At 47.9% G+C, this 25,287-nt stretch overlaps 2 protein-coding genes across 5 annotated transcripts in view; one reads left to right on the top strand and one right to left on the bottom strand.

Moving 5' to 3' along the window:
- Positions 1-251: 251 nt before the first annotated feature.
- Positions 252-4,448, bottom strand: HRC (histidine rich calcium binding protein). Of its 2 annotated transcripts, XM_049901227.1 has the most exons (6): positions 2,257-4,448; positions 2,111-2,181; positions 1,540-1,608; positions 1,238-1,292; positions 766-802; positions 252-559 (listed from the first exon to the last, which is right to left on the bottom strand). In XM_049901227.1, exons 1-6 carry the CDS (start codon positions 4,304-4,306, stop codon positions 523-525), a joined length of 2,319 nt encoding a protein of 772 aa, XP_049757184.1. In that variant the 5' UTR covers positions 4,307-4,448; the 3' UTR covers positions 252-522. The 2 variants fall into 2 exon arrangements, with proteins under 2 accessions (XP_049757184.1, XP_049757183.1); XM_049901226.1 differs by having other exon boundaries at positions 2,111-4,448.
- A 1,294-nt stretch (positions 4,449-5,742) lies between these two features.
- TRPM4 (transient receptor potential cation channel subfamily M member 4) overlaps positions 5,743-25,287 on the top strand; it is a 45,010-nt gene continuing 25,465 nt past the window's right edge. For 2 of the 3 annotated variants that reach the window (XR_007519366.1, XM_049901747.1), the window contains exons 1-9: positions 5,743-5,870; positions 6,144-6,211; positions 11,233-11,407; positions 11,758-11,938; positions 12,123-12,286; positions 12,485-12,683; positions 20,363-20,424; positions 20,620-20,811; positions 20,997-21,096. Coding sequence is in view for 2 of the 3 variants with exons in the window: in XM_049901747.1 (XP_049757704.1) it covers positions 5,847-5,870; positions 6,144-6,211; positions 11,233-11,407; positions 11,758-11,938; positions 12,123-12,286; positions 12,485-12,683; positions 20,363-20,424; positions 20,620-20,811; positions 20,997-21,096 (1,165 nt within the window). In the remaining variant the exon portion in view is untranslated. The remainder of the gene's footprint in view (positions 5,871-6,143; positions 6,212-11,232; positions 11,408-11,757; positions 11,939-12,122; positions 12,287-12,484; positions 12,684-20,362; positions 20,425-20,619; positions 20,812-20,996; positions 21,097-25,287) is intronic. The other variant, XM_049901746.1, reaches the window with a different exon arrangement.

Here is a 25,287-nt window from a genome sequence, read left to right on the forward strand (position 1 = left end):
CCCGTGTCTCGTGTCCCCGGGGCCCCCCGCCCCCCGTGCTGTGGCCGTGTCCGTGCCCGTGCCCTGGGGGAAGGGGGCGCAGACCTGCGTTCCCCGTTCCCCTCCGGCTCCGGGGTTTGCATGGGAGAATCCCCTTTCCAAGATGCTACTGGGCGATGTGGCGTGGGGGGAGGGGGGACGGTGGAGGAGCCCTCATCCCCGACCCTCGGTCGGCCTCCTTGCCCCAGGCGTCACTCAGTGATCACGGGTAAAGAAAACTGTTTCAAAAAGCCCCGTGTTGACTGACTTATTTGGGAGGACAATTAAGAAACCATCCCGGGCACCCAGAAGTCCTGGCCACCAGGCCCCTCCTTCTTCAGACTCACAAGTCCGGGTCCCCAGTCCCTGCCTGCGTTCCCTGATGCCTTGAGAATCCAGACCCCACACCTGGCAGGTTTCGGGGAGCACGTTTATTCAGAGAAATAAATATGGCCCAGGAAAGGGGCTGTTGGACCGGGGAGGTACATCTACGCCGTGGCAGGGTCAGGGTTCCGGAGTTTCCAGCATGTCCGCCAGGGCTCTGGAGGGAGGACCCAGAGCTTAGATAAGCCGAAGTGTCCAAAGCTAACCCAAGGGCGCTTGGAGACCGTTAACCCACCCATTTCACGGATGGGGAAATACAGCCCCAGGGTCGTCTGATAAAGCATAGAGGGACAGAGCCTTTCGGACGTTCAGACTCAGTCCCCTGTGAAAAAGGCCTTAAACTTTCCCCCTTCACACACTTACTGGTACAAGGACGAGGAGAAATAGTCGACGTAGCTTCCTGCGGAAGACGAGAGTAGTGAGAAGAGGCTTTCGGGGTATTCCACGGGCAAAATCAGGGGGCACTTTTCACTCGGTCTGGGTTCAGGGCTGGCTTGGCTCCTTTTTTCTAATTCCTTTCCCGGGCTAAAATCCCACTGAGACTTCTTTAAAGCCCCCGCCCCTTTCTCCTTTCTCTGGGCGGTCCTGTTCTCCAGCGGCCCCGCCCCCTCGAATTCTACTGGCTTCGGATCCGCTCTTGAGCCCTACACCGGTTCTTTCCACCTTGGTGGGAGCAAGTCCCGCCCAACGTTCCCTCTGTCCAGGCCCCGCCCCTCCGCGCTCACCCTGCCCCACCCACACGCGCAAGTCTTGGCCACGCCTTCCCGCCTAGCCCCGCCCCCACTAGTTCACAGGCACCTTCGTCGGGTTTCTCCCGGGCCCCGCTCACGCTCACCTGGAGTGCAGACAGTTTCACAGATCAGAGGGCAAAGGTAGCAGAACTGGCAGTGCTGGGGGAATGGGGAGAGGAGAGAGTGAGGGGTAGGGCGTGGTCAGGGACGGAGTCTGGACTGACGGAGTCAGGGCGTCGAGGTCAAAATCTGAGTCAGGCTCAGGATTGGGGATGGTATCAAGTCTGCATCGAGAGTAAGGGTTTAGGTCAGCTTGGGGTCAGAGTTGATTATCTAGGACTGGGGGTCCTCAGATGGTCCCGAGCCACCCTGAGGCCTGGGTGGAGCCTTGAGTGGGTGGTCTCACCTGGCACTGGTCACAGTGCTCGCCCACTTTCTCCTCATCACAGTGACAGTTCTCACATTCAGTGCATCGCTGGGGATGGGAGGATCCAGGTTAGAAACCCTAACTCCATGTGGGAGACAGCCACCAGCCCACCCCCGCTCACTGGACAGTTCCTCAGACCCCCTTACCCTTATTACCTCTGACACTGAGCTCAGAGTCATCCCCCAAACCCGTTCCTCCTCCAGATTCCCTACCTAGAGATGACCCCACGTTGCCCAATCGCTGGGTTAAACCTGTGGTTGCTTGCCTCCCCCCTCCCCTCTCTTCTCTCAGCCTGTCAGTCCCCAGTCCATCTCTCCTGCCCCCGGTCTTTGCCAAGGACCCTCCTCTCAGTCCCCTTAGCCCCAGCTATGCCTGGACCATCACCCCAGCCTACTGGCCTCCAGTATGTCTTCCACGTGGCCCCACAAATGTCTTTCTTCATCCGGAAGTGATCCTGCCCTCCTTGCTCAAAGCCCTCCCGTGGCACCTCAGGGCCCGTGGGACAAATTATTGGGGATGGCTTGGGGGTTAATCTGGGTTGGGAATATACCTTGCAGAAGGAGCAGTAGCCACACAGGGACCCTGGCTGGTAGTTCCCATATTCCTGAACATCTTGTGGACCTGTGGGAACAGGAGGGCAGCAGTGGCCCAGGCTGACCCAGCTCTTCCTCACCCCTGCCTGGCCAAGCCACTTACCTGTGTCCTCATCACTCTCCTCTTCACTAGAAGCACCTCCAGCCACCTCCCTACTGGCCAGGGGGTTGGGAATGATGGTGAAAGGAAGCTCCTCTTCCTCCAGCCCCACTTCCTCCTCTTCTTCCTCCTCCTGGTGGTCTTGGCCCAGCGGGACCTGAACCTCAGCTTTCTCTTTCCTCATTTCTTCCTCTTCCTCCTCTTCTTCCTCCTCTTCCTGGCTCAGGCTGAGCCCATGGCCTCCCTCCTCATCCTTCTGGTCCAGGCTGCCATGATGAGCACCTTCCTTTTCCTGCTCCGAACCTTCATCATCTTCATGGGAACTGTGGTCTTCTTCCTTGTCGTCTACCTCTTCCTCCTCAGAATCCCTCTTCCTTAAATGGCTTCCATCCTTGACCCCCGTGTGTTCTGGGGGCTGGTGGCTAAGCTCCTCTTTGATGGACCCTCTGTGACTGTGGCCAGTCCCTTCATCTCCGTGGCCTTGTTGTCTGTGCCTGGGAGTCTGATGGCCAAGCTCGGCAGAGATGTCTTCATCTTCCTCCCTAGGGACTCTGTGGTGGTGATGGCCAGGGACTGCTTTTTTATACTCATCTGGGAAGCCCTCCTCCTCATCGCTCTTGTGGCCTTGGGGTTGGTGGCTTGAAACATGGTGGCTGAACTTGACTGTGATCGGTTCCACCTCTTCTTCCTCTTCCTCCTCATCTCCAAGGCCAGGGTGGACATATCTGGGAACCTGGTGCCAATGTTCAGGGGATACATCCTCATCTTCCTTGTCTCCGTGGCCTTGGTGCTTGTGGCTGGCAACATGGTGGTGGTGTTTATCTAAGACATCCTCATCGTCATCTTTGTTCCTGTGACCTTGGAGCCTGTAGGCCTGATGTCCATACTCATCATCATCCTCATCCTCATCTTCTTCTTCTCCATGGCCTTGGTGCTTGTGGCTGGTAATGTGGTGGTGGTGTTCATCTGAGATAGCATCATCATCTTCATTCCTATGATCTTGGAGCCTGTGGGCCTGGTGTCCATACTCATAATCATCATCATCCTCATCTTCATCATCATCTCTGTGGCCTCGGTGCTTGTGGCTGGCAACATGGTGGCGGTGTTCATCTGAGACATCCTCATCCTCTTCATTCCCGTGACCTCGGAGCCTGTGGACATGGTGCCCATCCTCAGTGGAGACATCATCATCATCCTCATCTTCATCCTCATCTTCATCCTCATCTTCATCTCTGTGGCCTCGGTGCTTGTGGCTGGCAACATGGTGGCGGTGTTCATCTGAGATATCCTCATCCTCTTCATTGCCTTGGCTTTGCCGCCCATGGATCTGGTGCTCATTCTCAATGGAGACATCATCATCTTCTCTGTGGCCTTGATGCCTGTGTCTGGGGTCATAGTGGTGGTGTTCATCTGAGACACCCTCTTCGTCTTTATTCCTGTGGCCTTGGTGCCTGTGCGCCTGGTGCCTATACTCACCATTCTCATCATCTTCTTCTTCTTTTCCATGATGGACATGCCTGAGGATATGAGGGCGGTGCTCACTGAAGGCAACCTCATCTTCGTCCCCATCTTGATGGCCATGGCTCCTGTGGCGGGGGGTGTGGTGCCCACGCTCAGCAGAACCATCCATATCCTCATTCCCATGACCTCTGTGCCCACGGACCTGCTGAACATGCTCTGTGAAGACGTCTTCATCTGAGATGTTTTCATCCCCAACCTCATGGCCTTGGTACCTGTGGCCATGGACTCGGTGCCTGTATTCCCTGGAGACGTCTTCATCCTCATCTCTGTGACCTCTGTGGGTGTGGAAATGATGCCTGTTCTCTGTGGAAATGTCCTCATTCCCATCTCGATGGCCTCCGTGTCTGTGGACATGGTGGCCAGCCTCAGCTGACATGTCCTCCCAGGGCCCGGTGACTTCTGCGCTGTTGTTCCAGTTGCTGGGGCCCAGCCCGGCCCCTCTCAGCTGCTGGGTCATGGCTGGGGGCAGGAACAGATTGAACACGACCACCCAGAAGAGGGAAGTGTGCAACCATGACCCATGGTGGCCCATGGGGACAGAAGGGCAGGAGAGTCTCTCCAAGCACCTACTCCAGCCACCCCTGTGGTTGTTGGATGTAAAGGGGCCCTTCTCTCCTTTAGGGTCTCTCTTTCTGTGTCTCGCCTTCGTTCTGTCTCTTCCTTCCTCTGGCCCTCTCTGCCCAGCTCTATACACCCCTCTGAGATCTCCAGAGCTCCCTGACCCCCCTCCGGGCCCTTCCTCCCCACTCCTCAGCCAATAGGGTCTCTCTCCTCCCCTCTCTGTGGCTAAATTTACTCTCAGCCCTGAGTTATTCTGGGTCAGTCCCCTTCTGCCCCTCCTTCCTGATCCTCCTCCTCTCAGCTGGGGGTGGGTGGGTGGGTGGAGGGATTTCTCCTTGGCCAGAGGAGGGGAGCCAAGGGACTTGACTTTGGGCTGTGGATAAGCTCATATTTAGCAGCTGGAAAGATGAAGGCTAGACTTGTAGCTGGCCAAGGTGGGGGAGCTTGGGGCACCTCATAGGGCAGGAGGGACATTTCTGAGGGAAGAGACACCTGCATAGGAAGGGTTGAGGGCTCGGTTGTGGGGTGTTTCCAACTGGAATGGGATACTTTGGTGAGAGTGTGGGTGCAATATGGAGGCCCTGGAAGGGGGTAAAGTGGAGAACTGCCCCCAACACACATGCCCATGACCTCCCCTCCCTGAAACTCAGATCTGGGGGCAGGGGAACCAGCCAGGCCAGGGCTATAAATATAGCAGGGGGCGGGGGCTCAAGTTACAGAGCGGCAGCTGTTCCCGTCAAAGAGCAGGCAGGGGGACATATGGCCCTGCCTTTCTCTGAGTATCAGGATCTCCCCTCCTCATCTGTCACTATTGCCCTCTCTCTTTGGGGCTTCACCCTTCTGTGGGTCTCTGTCTTCTCTTTCTCTTGGTTTCTGTCACCCTCTCTCGTGATCCCTGTTCTGTGCTCCAATTCCTCCAGGATTCTGTCACCCTGTCACTCTGAGTCCCTGCCCCCACCCCAGTCTTTGTCTTCACCCCTCTCTGGGTCAGTGTGACCCCCCCCAGTACTGTCCCCCTGTTTCTGTCTCTCCTCCCCCCCCCCCAGGTCTCTGTCCTCTCTTTGGTCTCTATTTTCCTCTCTCTGGGTCTCTGTCCTCCCCTGTCTCTCTGTGTCTCTGTCTCCCTCTCTCTCTGGGTCTCTCCCTTTCTCAGGATCTCACCCCCGCCCCCCCATTTCCCTCTCTCAGGATCTCTCTCCTCCCCTCTCTCTGGGTTCCTGTCCCCCTCTCTCTCTGGGTCTCTGCCCCCTCTCCTGGGTGTCCGTCCTACTCTCTAGGCCTCGTCTCCCTCTTTCTACGTCTCTGCACAGCGGTCTCAGTCCGGGCCCTTTCCCCGCCTCCTGTTCTACGTGTCTCAGTCTCCCCGCCCTCCCCACCCCCCGACCTCGCCCAGTACTAGGCCGGGCTGGGAAGTGGCCGATCCGGTTTGCCCTGGGCGGGTCTGGAAAGGGGGTTGGTAGAGGGGATGTGGGGAGCCCGTTGTGCTGTTCTATTGCGGCAGCTGCGGCAGCATGGTGGTTCCCGAGAAGGAGCAGGTACAGCGGCGGGACCCCTGGGTCTAATGGAGCAGGGAGCTGGGGGGCCGTCCTCTTGCTTCCCCGGAGAGGAGGGCCCTGAGACCCCTATTCCTGGGTCTGACAGAGGAGGGAACAGGGGGCCCCCGGATTCCTGGGTCCCTGGGAAAGAGTAGGAGGGCCCTGGGGGAGTAGGTCGCTGAGATGTTGGGGTAGGGTGCGAGGTGGGTGACCCCGTATCCTGTGAGGACTGAACTGGGTGCCCCTCCTCCTGACCCCTATTCCCATTCCCAGAGCTGGATCCCCAAGATCTTCAAGAAGAAAACCTGCACCACTTTCATCGTTGACCTCACAGATCCAGGGTGAGGCGTTCGCCCCTGCGACAGACCCGGGAGTGTCTCCCACCCCCTGGCCCCGCCCACCTCCGGCCCCGCCCTTCCTCCCCATTCCTGTCACTGCAGACATTCCTAAAGGCGTTCCCTGCAGGGGCTTCTGCCCCCAGGGTTTGGGGCTGTGTAAACCGTTGCCCTCAAGTTGATTCCGACTCATAGCGACAGAGTCGAACTACCCCATAGGGTTTCCCAGGCTCTAATCATTACAGGAGCAGATTGCCAGGTCTTTCTCCTTCAGAGTGGCTGATGGGTTCCAGCTGCAGACCTTTCAGTTAGCAGCCCAGCGCTTAACCAGCTCCCCCAGGGCTGTAGACACCCCCAATCCCTCATTGCCCTGCTCAGGGTGTGTGTAAACACCCAGGGCTCTGCTGTTTTTGTCCTTCTCTGTGTCCCTTCTGGGTGTCTCTGTCTCTTTGTGTCTTTCTCTTTTGTCTGTTTAATTCATTCAGGAAACTTTCATTCACACTCCAAGGGAGGAGGGCATAGTTTTCAGGAGTGCAGGCCCCAGGTTTGAATCCACTGGGGGCACGTGCTGTGTGGCTTTGGCAAATCACTTCACCTCTCTGGGCCTCATCTGTTGTCTGGGCATAAAAACAGGCCATACATCCTGGGGCTATTGTGAAAATTAAACAAGCTAACGCATGCATGTACGGTTTCCTGAACAGTGATGGACACATAGTAAGTTCTGGGAAATAGCTGCAATTCCCACTCTAAGGTAGCAATTATTACTGTGTGCAGGTGCTTGCTGGGGCTAGGGACACTGTGGGCACTAGACAGGGAGTGTACTGCCCTCAGGGAACTCCCTGTCTTTGTTGAAGGTCTCTGAAGTGGGTTCTGACTTTCTGGTTCTTCTCAAGACAGTCTCTGGTGTGTAGAAAATGTCCATATTCCTAACTTGGTGTTAGTTGCTGCCGGGTAGACTCAGATTCATGGTGACCCCGTGTGTGCAGAGTAGAACTGCTCCATAGAGTTTTCAAAGGTGTGACCTTTCAGAAGTTGATTGCCAGGCCTGTCTTCTGAGGTGCCTCTGGGTGGGTTTGAACTGCCAACCTTTTGGCTAGTAGTTGAGTGCTTACCTGTTTGCACCACCCAGGGACTCCTATTCCTAATTTAGTGTGTATTTTATCATGAACGTATTCTATTAGTGCAGTAAACCAAAAAACCAAACCAGTTTCGAGTCAATTCCGACTCATGGTGACCCCACGAGTGTCATAGTAGAACAGCTCCATAGGATTTTCAGTGGCTGATTTTTCAGAAGTAGATTGCCAGGTCTTTCTTTCAGGGCACCTCTGCGTGGACTGGAATCTCCAACTTTTCAGCCAGCAGCCGAGCACTTCACTGTTGGCACCATCCAGGAACTCCTAGTGCAATGTGGCTTGCAGATTATGCATAAATAAACATATCCATTTATTGGGGGTGTTGTTGAGTGCCATCGAGTTGATTCTGACTCATAGCAATCCCGCGTGACAGAGTAGAACTGCCTTATAGGGCTTCCTAGGCTATAATCTTTATGGAAGCATATCACCAGGTGTTTATCCCTTGGAGCCACAGGGCGGGCTTTGAACTGCCAACCTTTCGGTTAGCAGCTAGTGCTTAACCATTGAACCACCAGGTCTCCTATTGGGGGTGAGTGCTCAAACACTTTTTACTGATGGAGAGGTATGGTCAGAGAAGTTTGGAGACCTCTGGTCTGGCTGGAGGAAGCAGACATATAAAAAGGGTGATCATAAGGCAAGGAGATGGAAGCTGTAATGGAGCTACCACTGGGCCCCATGGGAGCTGAGAAGAGGTGTTCGGCTAAGACGGGAAGGGATACAGGTATCACTAGTGATTTCTGAAGGAGGAGAGGTGACTTTTGAAGGATAACTTGGGATTTGGCAGTTGAAGGTGAGGTTGAGAGAGGAGTGCGGAGTGATTCCAGAAACAGGAGCAGAAGTACAAAGTCCCCCCCTGAATGACAATGTAATGGCTTGAAGGAGGAACAAAGTTCAGGGTGCAAGGAGCTTTGCCAAAAGAGAGGAGACTGCAGGGGATGGTGGGGCCAGACCACTCCGGGCCTTGAACACTGCGCCGAGGAGCTGGGACCTTGTCTCGGGGTGCCAGGCAGCTATAGATGGCACAGGGTCATCTCTGCACGTGGGAGGACCTTCTGGTGCCATGTGAGAATGAATAGGAGTTTGGGAGGCCAGTGAGAAAGCTGGGGCCAGGATCCACGTAGGAGGGGAAGAGGCCTGTGCCAGGCCAGGACTGTGGGGACAGAGAGGAGGGGACAGGGCAGAGATTCAGGGAGCAGGAGGCCAGGACTTGGGGACTATCTTAGTTATCTAATGCTGCTATTGTAACAGAAATACCACAAGTGGATGGCTTTAACAAACAGAAATTTATTCCTGCACAGTTTAGGAGGCTACAAGTTTGAATGCAGGGCGCCAGGTCCAGGGGAAGGTGCTCTCTCTCTGTTGGTTGGCTCTGGGGGAAGATCCTTCTCTCCTTTCAGCATCTGTGGGTCCAGCATTCCTTGGAGATCTCCATGTGTCTTGGCATCAATCTTTCCCTGGGTCTAGAAGGTTCTCAGTACAGGGACCCTGAGTCCAAATGATGTGCTCTACTCCTGGCTCTTCTTTCTTGGTGGTAGTGAGGTCCCTCTCCTCTCTGCTTGCTTCTCTCTTCTTTTATCTCTTGTAAGATAATAGTCAGGCAAGGGCGTGACTTGAGTAAGGGTGTGACTTGAGTGAGTAAGGCTGTGACTTGACTCAAGATACTCCTTACACTAATCTTGCATCATTAAAGTATAGAGGTTTAGGATTTACAACACATGATTATACAATACCACAAAATGGAGGACAATCACATCAGATCACAAAATGGAGGACAATTACACAGTACTGGGAATCATGGCCTAGCCAAGTTGACACATATTTCTGGGGGACATAATTCAATCCATGACAGGGACCAATGGATATGGAGAGTGAGAGGGGAGCGGGCAAGCATGGCTCCTGGACATCAAGTCTGGTGACTGGGGAGACAGTGGGGTCCCCCCTGAGATGAGGAACCCAGGAGGAGGAGCAGGCTTGGGAGTTGTTGCTGAGCACAGTGTGGAATGTCATTTATATGAAGGACCTGGGGGGATCCAGGGGCGTGTGGAGACCCGAGCTGGATATGCAGAGAGAGGTCTGGGGATGTAGGATTTTAGAAGCCCCAGCTGGAGATGGGGAGTCCCTGGGTGCTGCAAATGGTTAACATGTGTGGCTGCTAACTGAGAGGCTGGTGGTTCAAGTCTACCCAGTGGTGCTGCAGAAGAGCCTGGCAATGTGCTTGCATAAGATCACAGCCATTATTTTTTATTTTATAGGCCTGTCTAATCTTTTTCTGAAAAGTGGCCTTCGGAATGGTTTCAGTTCTCGGTTAGCAGAGCTTTCAGAGGCCATAGTTTCTGGGGTTCCTTCAGTCTCTGTCAGACCAGTAAGGCTGGGGGACCAAAGATATTTAGAAGAAATTTTCAAACGAACCCCTCATGCCCCAAACCTTTGTTACTTGTTCTTTGAAACTCAGATACCGACCATATTTGGATATCAAGGATAACACTTGTACAGTTATTTAGGGAAAAAAGAGTTTTATATGCTTACTGTAAATGGAAAATTTATTCCATTCACCACAAAGAGAAAGAAACAAATCACTAAAGGCAAATATGAAAATCGAGTAAAGGTATTTACTGCCTAGCCCAGTTTTCTGAGCCCAAAGCCTGCTTTTCTATTCTAAAAAGGAAGAAGAGAAAGGGATATGCATTATAGGTACTCTATATAACTCAGCTGAATGTCTCTCCTTGATGTAATCAGGAGAACTGAAAAAGGACTGACTTTCTCAGTGTGTAATCCAAGGTAATTTAAGGCTGTCTGAAGATCACGTAGAGTCGGCTCTCCTCCTGGAACTGGTATGCAGTCCTCGTTTCAGGAAACATTGCTCATTTCATTGTTGTTGTTAGTTCTGTTGAGTGGGCTCTGACTCATGACGGCTGCATGTACAACAGAACGAAACATTGCCCAGTCCTGAGTCTTCTTTATGATTGTTGGTAGGCTCGAGTTCATTGTTGTGGCAACTGTGTTTATCGAATGTCTTCCAACCGAGGAGGCTCATCTTCCAGCACTATATAGGCCAATGTTCTGTTGTGATTCATACTGCTTTCATTGGCTCATCTTCAGAAGTCGACCGCCAATCTTTCTTCCTAGTCTGTCTTAGTCTGGAAGCTCCATTTGAAATACCAGTGGCATAGCTTCCAGCATCATAGACACACAAGCCACCACAGTACAACAAACTGATGGAAGGGGGTGGTTATTTCATTGACTTTTCATAAATCTATGAAGTAGGCCGTGTTATTGTCTTTTTATTTGAGGAGGAAATTTAGGCTCAAAGAGGTGTAGCCACTTGCCCAAAGTGAGTCTCTGGTCCCTATCCCCCTCTCTCTGGGTCTCTGTTCCTCTCTCTGGGTCTCTGTCTCCCCCTTTGGGTCTCTGTCCCCCCCCCTTTCTCTGGGTCTCTGTGGTCCCCCTGGTCTCTGTTCCTCTCTTTTTGGATCTCTGTCACCCTTTCTCTCTGGATCTCTGTCCCCCTCTTTCTCTGGGCCTCTGTTCCTCTCTTTTTGGGGTCTCCATCACCCTTTCTTTCTGGGTCTTCGTCCCCCTCTCTCTCTGGGTTTCTGTTCTTCTATTTTTGGGTCTCTGTCACCCCTTCTCTCTGAGTCTTTGTCCCCCTCTCTGGGACTCTGTTCCTCTATTTTTGGGTATCTGTCACCCCTTCTCTCTGGGTCTCTGCCCCCCCCCCCGGGACTCTGTCCCTCTCTCTATGGGTCATGCCAAGGTCAGCATAGGGTGTGGCTGTTTCTGGGAAAACAGGGTCAGTGTAGACAGTCCCTCTACAAAACCCAGATACTTCTACAGGATGCTTGGAGTCAGGGGTAACACCCCTGGGCTTCATGCTCCCCCTTCCCCACCCCCCAGAGGGACCCTCTGCCAGTGTGGGCGCCCCCGGAGTGCACACCTGTCAGTGGCTGTAGAGGACGCATTCGGGGCGGCTGTGGTGACCGTGTGGGATAGTGATGTGCACACCACCGAGAAGCCCACCGACGCCTACGGGGACCTGGATTTCCTGGGCTCGGGCCGCAAGGCCAGCAATGTGAGGTTGCATGTCTGGGAGGGCCCTGGTCATTGAGGGGGGCTGCAGGCTAACATGTTTTGGGGATCCCAAGGATGGGTCTGGGGCACCTCAGCTGAACCCTGTGTCTCCCCACTTGCCTGTCCCTGTTTATGTTGCTTCCTGGGTCCATGTCCTTCTCTCTCTGGGTCTTTGTCCCCTGTCTCTGAGTCTCTGTCCCCTTTCTCTCTGGGTCTCTGTTCCCCTCTCTCTCTGGGTCTCTGTCCTTTCCTTCTGGATCTCTGTCCCCTTTTCTCTCTGGGTCTCTGTCCCCCTCTTTCTCTGAGTCTCTGTCCTCCTCTCCCGTGTTTCCTCCCCCCGTGTGTCCACAGTTTCTCCGTCTCTCTGACCGCACGGATCCAGCAGCAGCCTATAATCTGGTCACAAACATATGGGGGATCCCCCCTCCGAACCTGGTCGTGTCAGTGCTGGGAGGCTCAGGGGCCCCCATCCTCCAGACCTGGCTGCAGGACCTGCTTCGTCGTGGGCTGGTGCGGGCTGCCCAGAGCACAGGTGACCAGGGGCCAGGCGCATGGGCGGTCCGGCTTCCCTGTGGGGCTGCCATCTCCCCCTCTCCTCTGGGAGGCTGTCTCTCACCCCCATGGCTCATCTTCTGTCTTCGTCTATTTCTTTCCCTTCATCTGTACATCTCACTGCATCTCTGCTTCTCACCACCACACTCTCCACCTCACCATAGGGGCCTGGATTGTCACCAGTGGGCTGCACAGGGGCATTGGCCAGCACGTTGGTGTGGCAGTGCGGGACCACCAGACAGCCAGCATTGGGGGCAGCAAGGTGGTAGCCATGGGCGTGGCCCCCTGGGGCGTGGTCCGGAACAGAGATGCCCTCCTCAACTCCAAGGTGGGACCAAGGGTCTGTGGTAGGAAGGGGTGGCTGGGGGACTAGACTCTGGGGTCTGTGGGAGGAGGAGCTGAGAGCCCTGACTCCTGACCTGAGGGAGGAGAGTCTGGGGGCCAAGACTTGAGTTCCTGGAGGGGAGTGACTGGTGCCTGTACTCCTTGACTGAAAGACCCCATGATCTGACCACCTGTCCATCAGGGCTCCTTCCCTGCGAGGTATCCATGGCGCAGCAGCCCCGAGGACAGGGACCAGGAGGATAGGCGCCAGTTTCCCCTCGACTACAATTACTCTGCCTTCTTCCTTGTTGACGATGGCACACATGGCCGCCTGGGCGGCGAGAACCACTTCCGCTTGAGTTTTGAATCCTACATCTCTCGGCAGAAGACGGGCGTTGGAGGTTAGTGGCTTTTTCTCCCCTACAATCTGGGATTGAGCATCAGAATCTCAGTCAAAATTTAGGGGTTTTGGCAGGGAAGAGAATTTTCTTTGGACAATTTCCTTCTCTCATCATTTCCTGTGTTTTAAAAAACATCCATGTTGAAATCTAACATGCATATACAAAAATACACAAAAGGGGGCAGCTTGATGAATTTTTACAAACTGAGCTCACCTGTGCAACCAGCACCCAGAGGAGCAAACAGAATATTACCAGACTGCCCTCAGATGCCTTCTCAGACCCTCACCCAAGGTTCACCTCTATCCCGACTTCTAACAGCATAATTTGTTTTTTTTAATTGTAGTAAAATATATAACAACAAAATTATCATTTAACCATTTTTAAGTGTACAATTCAGTGGCATTAATTACATTCACCATGTGTACAACCATCACCACTATGAGCATAGAGTAATTTTGACTGCTTTTGTATATCACGTAAATAGAATCATACTGTCTATGTTTTTGAGTGTGGCTCCTTACATTCAACATTATGTCTGTGAGATTCATCCCTATCATTGCATGAATTGTGGTTTGTAAATAAGCCATGAGTCAAAGAAAAAAGACGAAATTAGAAAAATATTTTGAGCTGAATGGTAACATTGATATGACATAGGAGTATTTGTGGGATGCAGCTAAAGCAACACTTAGAGGGAAATTCATAGCTTTAAACACATCTATATTAATTTTTTATATTAAAAAAGAAGACTGAAAATCAATGATTTAAGTTTCCAAATTGAAACAGTAGAAATAACAACAAATCAAACCTAAGGAAAGTAGAAGCAAGAAAATAATAAAGGTAAGAGCAGATACCAATAAAACAGAAACAAATGCACAGAAAATTAACTAAACCAAAAGCTGGTTCTTTATAAGCATTTTCTATATTCAAAAGCTTGTTAATGTAATTCTTAAACTTTGTTTAGCTTTTTGGCAATTTGAATCTTACATTTAAATTTTCATACAGTAAAACTGACTTTTTTTGGTATACAGTTCTATTAATTTTAGCACATGTATAGATTCCTGGGAGTCCTGTTGGCACAGTGGTTAAAAGCTATGGCTGCTAATCAAAAGGTCAGCAATTTGAATCCACCAGCTCCTTGGAAACCCTATGGGGCAGTTCTACTCTGTCCAATAAGGTCACTATGAGTGAGAATCAACTTGATGGCAATGGATTTGGTTTTTTGTTTTTATACATTCCTATAACCACCACCACAGTTAGGATATAGAACAGTTCCATTACCACAGAGGAATTCCCTTATGTTATCCCCTTTGTATCCCTAACTCCTAGCAGCCGCTAATCTGTTTTCCATTGTGATAGTTTTGCCTTTTCTAGAAGGTCGTATAAGTGGAAACATACAGCATGTAATCCTTTAAGACTGACGTTTCTCACTTCATATAAGGTATTATGGCAACTTTAGTATGTGTTCTTTGGAACAAATTAAATCATACAAAGATATATAAAGTTAATTGTCTTTCCTTCCCAGCTCCAATTACCCTCCCCTACTGGAGTAATCAGTGTTATATAGTTTGAAGTTTACACTTTCATACTTTCTTTATACTTACAAAATCATATGTAATTATATTTCCACCTATATGAGTGTTTCTTTCTCTCATTCATTTTTATTACTGTACATATCGCACTTTTCTCATGACCGTTTCTCTAGGTCCAAACATTTGTTTTGCTTAGTTTGGTCCAAACTAAGGCCAAAGATGAAGAAATTGAAGATTTTTACCAACTTTTGCAGTCTGAAATTGATCAAACATTCAATCAAGATGCATTGATAATTACTGGTGATTGGAATGTGAAAGCTGGAAACAAAGAAGGATCAGTAGTTGGTGATAGAAATGACGCTGGAGATCCCATGGTAAAATTTTGCAAGACCAACGACCTATTCATTGCAAATACCTTTTTTTCAACAACATAAACGATGAGTATACATGTGGACCTTGCCAGTTGGAATACACAGGAATCAAATCAACTACATCTGTGGAAAGAGATGGTGAAGAAGCTCAGTATCTTTAGTCAGAACAAGGCCAGGGGCTGACTGTGGACCATCAATTGCTCATATGCAAGTTTAAGTTGAAGCTGAAGAAAATTACAGCAAGTCCACAAGAGCAAAAATACGACCCTTGAATATATCCCGCCTGAATTTAGAGACCATCTCAAGAATAGATTTGATGCATTGAACGCTAATGACCGAGACCAGATGAGTTGTGAGATGACATCAAGGACATCATACATAAAGAAAGCAAAAGGTCATTAAAAAGACAGGAAAGAAAAGACCAAAATGGATGTCAGAAAAGACTCTGAATCTTGCTCTTGAACATAGAGTAGCTAAAGCGAAAGGAAGAAATGATGAAGTAAAAGAGCTGAACAGAAGATTTCAAGGGGTGGCTTGAGAAGAAAAACTAAGTATTATAATGAAATTGTACCCGCTGCGTCAAGTTGATTCCAACTCATAATGACCCGATAGGGCAGAATAGAACTGCTGCATAGGGTTTCCAGGTTTCCAAGGAGTGCCTGGTGATTCAAACTGCTGACCTTTTGATTAGCAGCTGAACTCTTACCCACTATGCCACCAGCGTTTCCGTGATTCAGAATCAACTCTACGGCAATTGGTTTTTTTTTTTTTTTTTTTAATAACGAAATGTGCAAAGACCTGGAGTTAGAAAACCAAAAGGAAAGAACACACTCAGCATTTCTCAAGCTGAAAGAACTGAAGAAAAAATTCAAGCCTCAAGTTTCAATATTAAAGGATTCTACTGGAAAAATATTGAACAATGCAGGAAGCATCAAAAGAAGATGGAAGGAATACACAGAGTCGCTGTACCAAAAAGAATTGGTTGATGTTCAGCCATTTGAGGAGGTAGCATGTGATCAGGAACCAATGGTATTGAAGGAAGAAGTCCAAGTTTGGTGAAAAACAAGGCTCCAGGAATTGATGAAATACAAATTGAGATGTTTCAACAAATGGATATGATGCTGGAAGCTCTCACTCATCTATGCCAAGAAATTTGGAAGGCAGCTACCTGGCCAACAGACTGGAAGAGATTCATACTTCTGCTAGTCATGGATTGAATTGTGTCTCCCAAAGATATCTGTCTACTTGGCTAGGTCATTGGATGATTGGCTTCCCAGTATTGTATGATTGTCTACTATTTTGTCATCCGATGTGATTTCTATGTGTGTTGTAAATCCTATCACTATTTTGTAACGAGATGGATTAGTGGCAGTTATACTGATGAGATCTACAAGATTAGATAGTGTCTTAAGCCAATTTCTTTTGAGATATAGAAGAGAGAAGTGAGCAGAGAGACGTAGGGACTTCATACCACCAAGAATGCAGTGCTGGAAGTAGAGGGCGTCCTTTGGACCTGAGGTTCCTGTGCTGAGATGCTCCCATACCAAGGGAAGACTGATGCATAACAAGGACCTTCCTCCAAACCCCACAGACAGAGAAAGCACTCCCCTGGAGCCAGCGCCCTGAATTCGGACTTTTAGTCTATTGAACTGTGAGAGAATAAACTTCTCTTTGTTAAAGCCATTCACTTGTGGTATTTCTGTTACAGCAGCACTAGATGACCAAGACAGTGCTCATTCCAAAGAAAGGTGATCCAACAAAATGTGGAAATTATCAAACAATATCATTAATATCACACACAAGTAAAATTTTGCTGAAGATAATTAAAAAGTAGTTGCAGCAGTACATCAGTAGGGAACTGCCGGCAATTCAAGCAAAATTCAGAAGAGGATGTGGAGAGGGGGATATTATTGCTGATGTCAAATGCATGTTGGCCGAAAGCAGAGAATATCAGAAAGATGTGTACCTGTGTTTTATTGACTATGCAAAGGCATTTGACTGGGTGGATCATAACAAATTATGGATAACACTGCAAAGAATGGGAATTTCAGAACACTTAATTGTGCTCATGAGGAACCTGTACGTAAAGAGGCAGTCATTCAAACAGAACAAGGGGATACTGCATAGTTTGAAATCAGGAAAAGTGTACCGCAGGGTTGTATCGTTTCACCATACCTATTCAATCTGTTTGCTGAGCAAATAATCCAAGAAGCTGAACTATATGAAGAACAGGGCATCAGGATTGGAGGAAGATGACACAACCTTGCTTGCTGACAGTGAAAAGGACTTGAAGTACTTACTGATGAAGATCTAATTCTACAGCCTTTAGTATGGGTTACACCTCAACATAAAACAAAAATCCTCACAACTGGACCGATAAGCAACATCATGATAAATGGAGAAAAGATTGAAGTTGTCAAGGATTTCATTTTACTTGGATCCACAATCAGTGTCCATTCAGCAAATCTGCTGCAAAAGACCTCTTTAAAATATTAAAAAGCAAAGATGTCACTTTGAGGACTGAGGTGCACCTGACCCGAGTCATAGTGTTTTTAATCACCTCATACGCATGTGGAAGCTGGACAATGAATAAGGAAGACCAACGAAGAATGGTGTTGGCGAAGAATATTGAATATATCATGGACTGCCAAAAGAAAGAATAAATCTGTCTTGGAAGAAGTACAGCCAGAATGCTCCTTAGAAGGGGGAGGTTGTGGAGACTTTGCCTCACGTAATTTGGATGTTTTATCAGGAGGCACCAGTGCCTGGAAAAGGACATCGTGCTTGGTAAAGTAGAGGGTCAGCGGAAAAGAGGAAGACCCTCGATGAGATGGATTGACATAGTGCTTGCAACAGTGGGCTCAAGTATAGTAATGGTTGTGCGGATGGCACAGGACTGGGTAATGTTTCATTCTGTTGTACATAAGGTTGCTATGAGTTGGGACCGATTCCTTGGCACCTAACAACAACAACAACAAAAGTTTTGTATTTTACTCATTCTTTCAATAGTTACATAATATTATTTAGTAATGGATGTACCTTCAGTTATTTAATAATTTCTCAATTGATGGATTCTTAAGGTTATACCAGTTTTTGGCATTACAAACAATGCTGAATAAATATCTTTGTTTGGACATCCTTACATACCAATGTTTATATATCCCCCAAAGTGAAATTTCTGTGTGTGTGTTTTAATATATAGTGCTAGGTAACTTCCTAAAAAATTGTAGCAATTTTCATTGCCACCAAGAATGTGTGAGAGTATCTTTTTCCATCCAGTCTAAACTAGTTCTGGATATTCTTGGCTTAAAAAAATTTGCCAGCCTGATGGGCGAAAAATGACTTCTCACTTTCAATTTGATGTTGCATTTATCTAACTACTATTTAAAGAAATTTTGTCGGCCAGTCAGATTTCCTGTATTATTAATTGCCTGTTCATATCCTTTGCACATTTTATTTCTTATCTTTTTGTAGGACTCTCTTATATCCTTTGGACAGCAATCATTTGACTATTATATGTATTGCAAAATTTAAAAAATTACTTGTGCTGTCTATTGGTGTGAAAAAAAATACTGTTGTTTTTATGTGGTTAGATACGCCTGTTGTCCCTTTCGTAGCCCTTTGGTTTCCTGTCTTCTTAGAAATGTCCCTCCCACTCCAAGCCTATCCAATTTTCTCCTAAGTCTTCTTTCAATAACTTATAGTTCTTTATTTTTAATCTTTAATCCACCTGGGAATGATTTTTACATATTATGAGGTAGAGAGTGTACATTTCGTTTCTTCCAGATGGAAAACCATTTTTCTTCATGGCTGTTTAATAAATAAATGATCCTTGTCCAGCTGAATTTAAATGCCACTTCAGTTATACTTTCAGTCCCTTTATTTATATGTTGAAACCTGTTTCTGAACCTTTTGCTCTTCCACCTCTTGATTTATTTATTCCTATGTTAAAACTATGTTTTGATTACAGTGGTTTAAAAACATTTTAATATATGGAAATACTTTAATGCTTTTTACCTTTTTTTAAAATTTTTATTTTGCTTTAAGTGAAAGTTTATAAATCAAGTCGGTCTCTCATACAAAAATTTATACACACCTTGCTATATACTCCTAATTGCTCTCCCCCTAATGAGATAATACGCTCCTTCCCTCCACTCTCTCTTGTTGTGTCCATTTAGCCAGCTTTTGACCCCCTCCACCCTCCCATCTCCCCTCCAGACTGGAGATGCCAACATAGTTTTATGTGTCTACTTGATCCAAGAAGCTCACTCTTCACCACTATCATTTTCTATCCCATTGTCCAGTCTAATCCCTGTCTGAAGAGTTGGCTTTGGGAGTGGGCTTGGGATAACAGAAGGTCTGGGGGCCATGACCACTGGGGTCCTTCTAGTCTCAGTCAGACCATTAAGTCTGGTCTTTTTACAAGAATCTGGGGTCTGCATCCCATTGCTCTCCTGCTCCCTCAGGGGTTTTCTGTTGTGTTCCCTGTCAGAGCAGTTATCGGTTCTAGCCAGGCACCATGTAGTTCTTCTGGTCTCAGGCTGATGTAGTGTCTGGTTTATGTGGTCCTTTCTGTCTCTTGGGCTCATAATTACCTTGTGTCTTTGGTGTGTTCTTCATTCTCCTTTGTTCCAGTGGGTTGAGACCAATTGATAATGCTTTTTACTTTTAATACTTAAGGAAATTTCCCCCTCACTGTTCTTTCTCAAAAATTTCTTGGCTCTTCTCTGATATTTGTTCTTCCATATGAACTTTAAAATTAGTTGGTTCCATTCCAAAAAAAAAAAAAGAAAACACTCCCAAATTTCCCCTAACTCCTCCTTCCTCCCCAAGATAAATTGATGTGTTAAATTGTGACAGGCCGACAGTTATCAGTGTTTGCATTTATTCAGGCTTTGTCCTTAAATAAGTTTTATACATCTCCTTCTAAAGATAACATACCTTTCCAGATTAATTTATTCCCAGGTATTTTGTACTTTTTAGCAAAACATGGATAAGATTCTTATTACTATTTTGGAGAAAAGTTTTTGATTTTTCTTATATTAATCTTCTTACCAGATCCTTTTATTAATCTTTTTTTGTTTCTTTTTATTGGAATCTCTTCAGTTTTCTGGGGATATAAACCATGTTTTCTTCAAGTAGATCTCTTTGTCTCTTCAAGCTTTTTAAAAAACAGTGGCTTGCATTCCCACGATCTCATTTTTCTTAACAAAACTCCAGGACGAGTATGAAGAATAGCAACGCTGTCCTCTTATGTTAATGGAAATACTATAAAGCCATTTTATGTGCTTTTCCTGTTAGATCCATCCATCCTTTCATCCTTCCATCCATACATCAATCTTTTCATCTACTTTATATGATTTTGCAGTTGGGTGTTGGTAAATATCCTTAATGTGTTTGGATAGTCCTTTCTATTCCTATTTCCTTCATTTTATCTTTGAATTTTCACCCCTTCTGGCTCCTGGACAGTTAATCAATTACAAGATTGACTCATGCCTTGATCCGGGACCCAGGAGTCCAGGCCCCTACCTTTCTCCTCCCTTTGAAGTTGAGCATTATGGTCCTCAAAATCTGGTCCCCTCCCAAAGTGCTCAAATGTATGACAATTCCCATGAGCCTCAGGACAGAGGATTAGGAAGAGGACACATTTGCTGTAGGGACTTCTGGGAAATGAGTTTTTTTCCCATCCCTAGCAAAGGATAATGGGAAGTGATCTGAGGTATCCTGGGTGTCCCCTCCAAGACTGAGGTGCCCAAGCCCTCTGCTCTATTCTCCTCAGGGACTGGAATTGACATCCCTGTTCTCCTCCTCCTGATTGATGGTGATGAGAAGAGGTTGGAGGTATGGGGACCTGGATTCCTGGGTCTAAGGGAGGAAGAGGCTGGGAGTCTGGATGCTTAGGGGCTGGGGGTCTAGACTTCTGGGTCTTGAGGAGACTGGACTTCTGAGTCTTAGGGGAGGAGAAAGGTGGGGGCCTGAACTCCTGGTGGGTGAATACTTGCCTGTCCTAACCTAACTCTCCCCTTTATCTTGTAGCAAATAGAGAACGCCACCCAGGCCCAGCTTCCCTGTCTCCTGGTGGCTGGGTCTGGGGGTGTTGCAGACTGCCTGGCAGAGACCCTGGAGGACACTTTGACCCTAGGGAGTGGGGTGTGCAGGCGGGGTGAAGCTCAAGATCGGATTAAGCGTTTCTTTCCCAAAGGAGACCCTGAGGTTCTGCAGGCTCAGGTATGAACCCTGAGTTGGGAAAAGCTGGGGACCTGCACTCCTAGTTCTTGGGATACAGGGTACTAGGCACCCGGACTACTAGGTCCTGGAGGGGAATGGCCTGCTGTGTTCCTCTGTGGGGAGGGCTCTGAGCCTGAGTGCCTGGGAGGAATTGAGCTGGGGATGCAGAGTTTGGTATCTTATAGGTGGAGAGGATCATGACCCGAAAAGAGCTGCTGACAGTTTATTCTCTTGAGGATGGCCCTGAGGATTTTGAGACCATCGTTTTGAAGGCCCTTGTGAAGGGTAAGACTTGGACCTCCATATTCTTCTCCTCTCTCAGTTTAGCCTTGGATACCTTTCCTGGCCTGGGCGTTTTATCCATTCTCTCTAACCTAAGCTTCATGCTTCTTTTTATCTCTCTCTTTATACCCTTCACTTCTGCAGTGTTTTTCAGGGCTTTGCATGGTCCTTGTCTTAGTCATCCAGTGCTGCTATAACAGAAATACCACAAGTGGATGGCTTTAACAAAGAGAAGTTTATTTTCTCACAGCCCAGTAGGCTAGAAGTCTGAATTCAGGGTGCCGGCTCTGGGGGAAGGCTCTCTCTGTCAGCTCTGGAGGAAGGTCTTCCACATCAATCTTCCCCTGGACTAGGAACTTCTCTGCGCAGGAGCCCCGGGTCTAAAGGACATGCTCTGTTCCTGGTGCTTCTTTCTTGGTGGTATGAGGGCCTCAACTCTCTGTTTACTTCCCTTTCCTTTTATCTCTGGAGAGACAAAAGGTGGTGCAGACCACACCCCAGGGAAACTCTCTTTATATTGGATCAAGGATATGACCCGGTAAGGGTGTTACAATCCCACCCTAACCCTTTTTAACATAAAATTACAGTCACGGAATGGAGGACAACCACAGAATACTGGGAATCATGGCCTAACCAAGTTAATACACACATTTTTGGGGGGACATAATTCAATCCATGACAGTCCTGTTTGGACAGTTTTCTCCAGATGATTTTATTATGTTCCAGCATCTGGTTTTCCTGTTAATCCATCCATCCCTTCATCCTTCCACCCATACATCAATCTTTTCATCTACCCATTATTTCATTAGTCCCTCATTCTTTCATTCATCCACAATCCATCTATCCATACATTAATCCTTCCCTATACCCATCCATCTACCCACTCATTCTGCCATTCACTCACCCTTTCTTTCATCCATCTAGTCAGCCAGCTAGCCATTTTCCATCTATTCATCCATCCATCCATCTCTCCATCAGTCTTTCCATCCACACATTCATTGACAATTCCATCTACTCACTCTTCCGTCCATCCATCGTTTCATCCATCCATCATTGTCCATACATTTATCCAACCATTCTTCCAGATCTTCACCCATCCATTCTTCCTTTTGCACATGCCTCCAATATGTGTTAAGTACTGGGGAGTAAGGGAGTTGGAGGTGAATCAAAGATCTATCTCCCAGTGAGGAATTCTTGATATTTCACTAGAAAAGGCAGCTCGGAGGAATGCATGATGAAAATTAAGGCAGGGAGCGTAATGGCCACCTGGTAGAGGCTGGGAATGAGGACTCACATATTCATTCAACAAACATGAAAATGGCTGTGTTCCTGGCATCATCCTAGGCTCTAGAGGTTAAAGCAGACCCATTTCCCTCTTTCGAGGACCCCATATCCTACTAGGGTTGTTTGGACACAACCTTAAATAAAATCTAAGACAAAAGCATGAGGGAGGAATCACTTGCAGTAGGAGAGAAACTTCAAGGAAGAAATGGTATTTAAACTTGAACTCGAAGAGTCAGTAATTTGTACTTAATAAGATGGGGTAGGAGAGAGAAGTGGAGAATTCCTGGGGCTCTGTAGGAATATGAGTGGGGAGGGTCATTTTTGGTGTCAGAAGAATTTGACAGGCGAAATATCCACTTAGATAAAAACTCCCAAGGGGCATAATGGCAATATATAGTGCTTTCTGAACTCCAGATCCCCACCTCAGTTGTATCTACCATGCCCTGTGGTGTGATAGAAGGAGCAGTGACCTCGGACTTTGGAATCAGACAAAGCTGAATATGAACACCAGCTTGGTCTCTTCCTGGCTGTGCGACCTTGGGATAGACAGTTCCCTTCTCTGAGCCTCAGTTTCTCTCTCTGAAAAATGGAAATAATACCTTGCAGGAATGTTGTGAGCCTCAGAGGCAATGTACGAGCAGGGCCTGGTACCCAGTGGAAGCCCAGTGAATGGGGGCTCTTCTTAATATGATTCCATTTCCTGTGGGGACATATCCTTAAATAGCAGTGACAGTCAATGGGTGAATCTGATTCACTTTACAGGGGTTAACTCATCAGTCTCCTGGGAGAAAACAAGGCACCTCTGCAAGATGTGGTTTGAGAGGGTGGTGGTTTAAGTCCACTGCCTGCAAATGTGGGAGTGATGGCAGCACTCCCTTGGGGAAATTGGAAATGGCTTGATGGGCTTAGTGATAATAGAGTTGAATGGATGTGGTTTCAGCATGTGAGGAGGGAGGGGGAAGGGAACAAATGCTCCTTAAGAGTCTAGTATGGGCCAGATACTGTGTTGAGCAGCTGACATACATTTTTAACCCCTTATCCTCAATCCCTGCCTGCAAGGATCATTTCCCCCTTTTTGTAGATGGAGAACTTGCACAAGGTCACACAGCTAGTACAGGGGTCAGGACTTTAATTCAGGCCCCTCTCTTAATCCCACTGCATGGGGCAAGTTTGGGGTGAAGTAGGAGGCCCCTGTGGCTGGTATGTAGAATGCATGAAGGGAGTTTTGGAGACAAAACCAGTGAAGTGGGCAGGGCCAGGTCACCCAGGACCTCAAATGCCAGGCTGAGGGGCTGGAGAGGCAGGAGAGGGCAAGAGAGTCAGTTCTGGGTGTAGAAAGACCTTTTAAAGTTAAATGAGGGAAGATTGGCTGAGGTGACAGACCTGGTGGGAGAGAATGAAGATTGAGGTTGGGGCTGTGGGGACAGTGAGAAGGGGACTAGCAGAGAGTGTCAGGGGGCTAAAGAGATGGGAGTTGGGGACCAATGGGTTATGGGATGTGAAGGAAAGGTAGGGGGTAAGAACAGTACCCAGAGTCTGGCTCATTGGCTGGGTGGACAATGGGGCGATCCCTGAGATGGAGAACCCCAGAGAAGATGGGTTTGGGGGAAAGACCATGAGGTCAGTGTGGGACATGGTAAGCATGAAGGACCTGGAAGAGGTCCAGGTTGGTAAACAGTGCCATGTTAAGGCAGAATGTAAAGCGATATATAAACATTCCCTTTTCTTCTCTTGGAAATGTGAAGAATGTAAGGGGAGAGCTATAGAATCTCAGAAAATCCCGCTCCGAATTCACCTCTGGGTTTTGAAAAGAACCGTAAAGCTCTGTGGTCCTACACATGTTATTGTCTCTCTCTGAACTTCTGTTTCCTCAGCCTTCAATCTTAGAGGTTACACTGGTCAAGCTGGAGATTCCTACCAGTTTGGAACTTCTCCTACAGTTATATTATTGATAACAATGCTACAAAGTGGGTACCTTTACTACTCCCATTTTATAGATGAGGAAATTGCAGTTCCCAAGGTTCAGTGGTTTGCCTGAAGTCACTCAGTTGGTAGTGGTGGAACTGGCATTGGAACCCAGGTCTGCCTTCCCGAGAACCCATTGCTCATCTCCGCTACCTTGGATTACCTTGTTCTACAATACCAGTTTTTGGAACAATCGGAATGAGATGAATTTGCTTTCAAGATACATGTGGAGCAAGTGGAGGCAGAAGGAAAAACAAACTCCATGGCGCAACAGTGCTCTGAGACCCAGCAGTGTCTAGGCTTTGCCCAGCTTCTCTTTGGAGCCACTCGATGCTTCAGGACTCTTCATGCCCCTGTTGACTGCACATGTCTGGATCCATTAAATTGTTGGATCAGAATTTTAAAGACCTCTTGACCTTCCTTGCTGTTTTTAATGACCTCTACGTTCTTCTGGAATCCCTCTCATGTTGGATTTTTTTCCAGCCTCACTTTCTGCTACAATTGCCTTTCCTCTAACAACATACTCCAAGTTTCAGGAAATCAGAATGACACATTTGCCATGATATTCTGTGCTTTCCTGCACCCCATGACTTTTCTCAGGCTGTTCCTGCTGCCTTGAAGTTTCTCTTCCCACCTTAGGCACACACTTCCAAATCCAACTAGTCTTTCCAAAGCCTTGCCCAAATGCCCATCCTTTAACAGACTCTCCTGGACCACTCTATACCGTGTGATTATGGCCACTTCTGGGCCTTAATCATATGCTCTGTCCGTCTCTGAGGGCTCTGCTCACTCTGAGAGTAGTTATTTCTGTTAGGGACATATTTCCCCTACTAGAATGCATTCCTTGAGGGCAGGAACTATATCAGATTTCTCTCTCCACCCCTCACATTGACTGGTCCACAACCTACCTCAATAAATGTTAAGTAATAAACAATTCCCTTTCCT

Source organism: Elephas maximus, chromosome 11, assembly GCF_024166365.1.
Source record: "Elephas maximus indicus isolate mEleMax1 chromosome 11, mEleMax1 primary haplotype, whole genome shotgun sequence".
Taxonomy (NCBI): Eukaryota; Metazoa; Chordata; class Mammalia; order Proboscidea; family Elephantidae; genus Elephas; species Elephas maximus.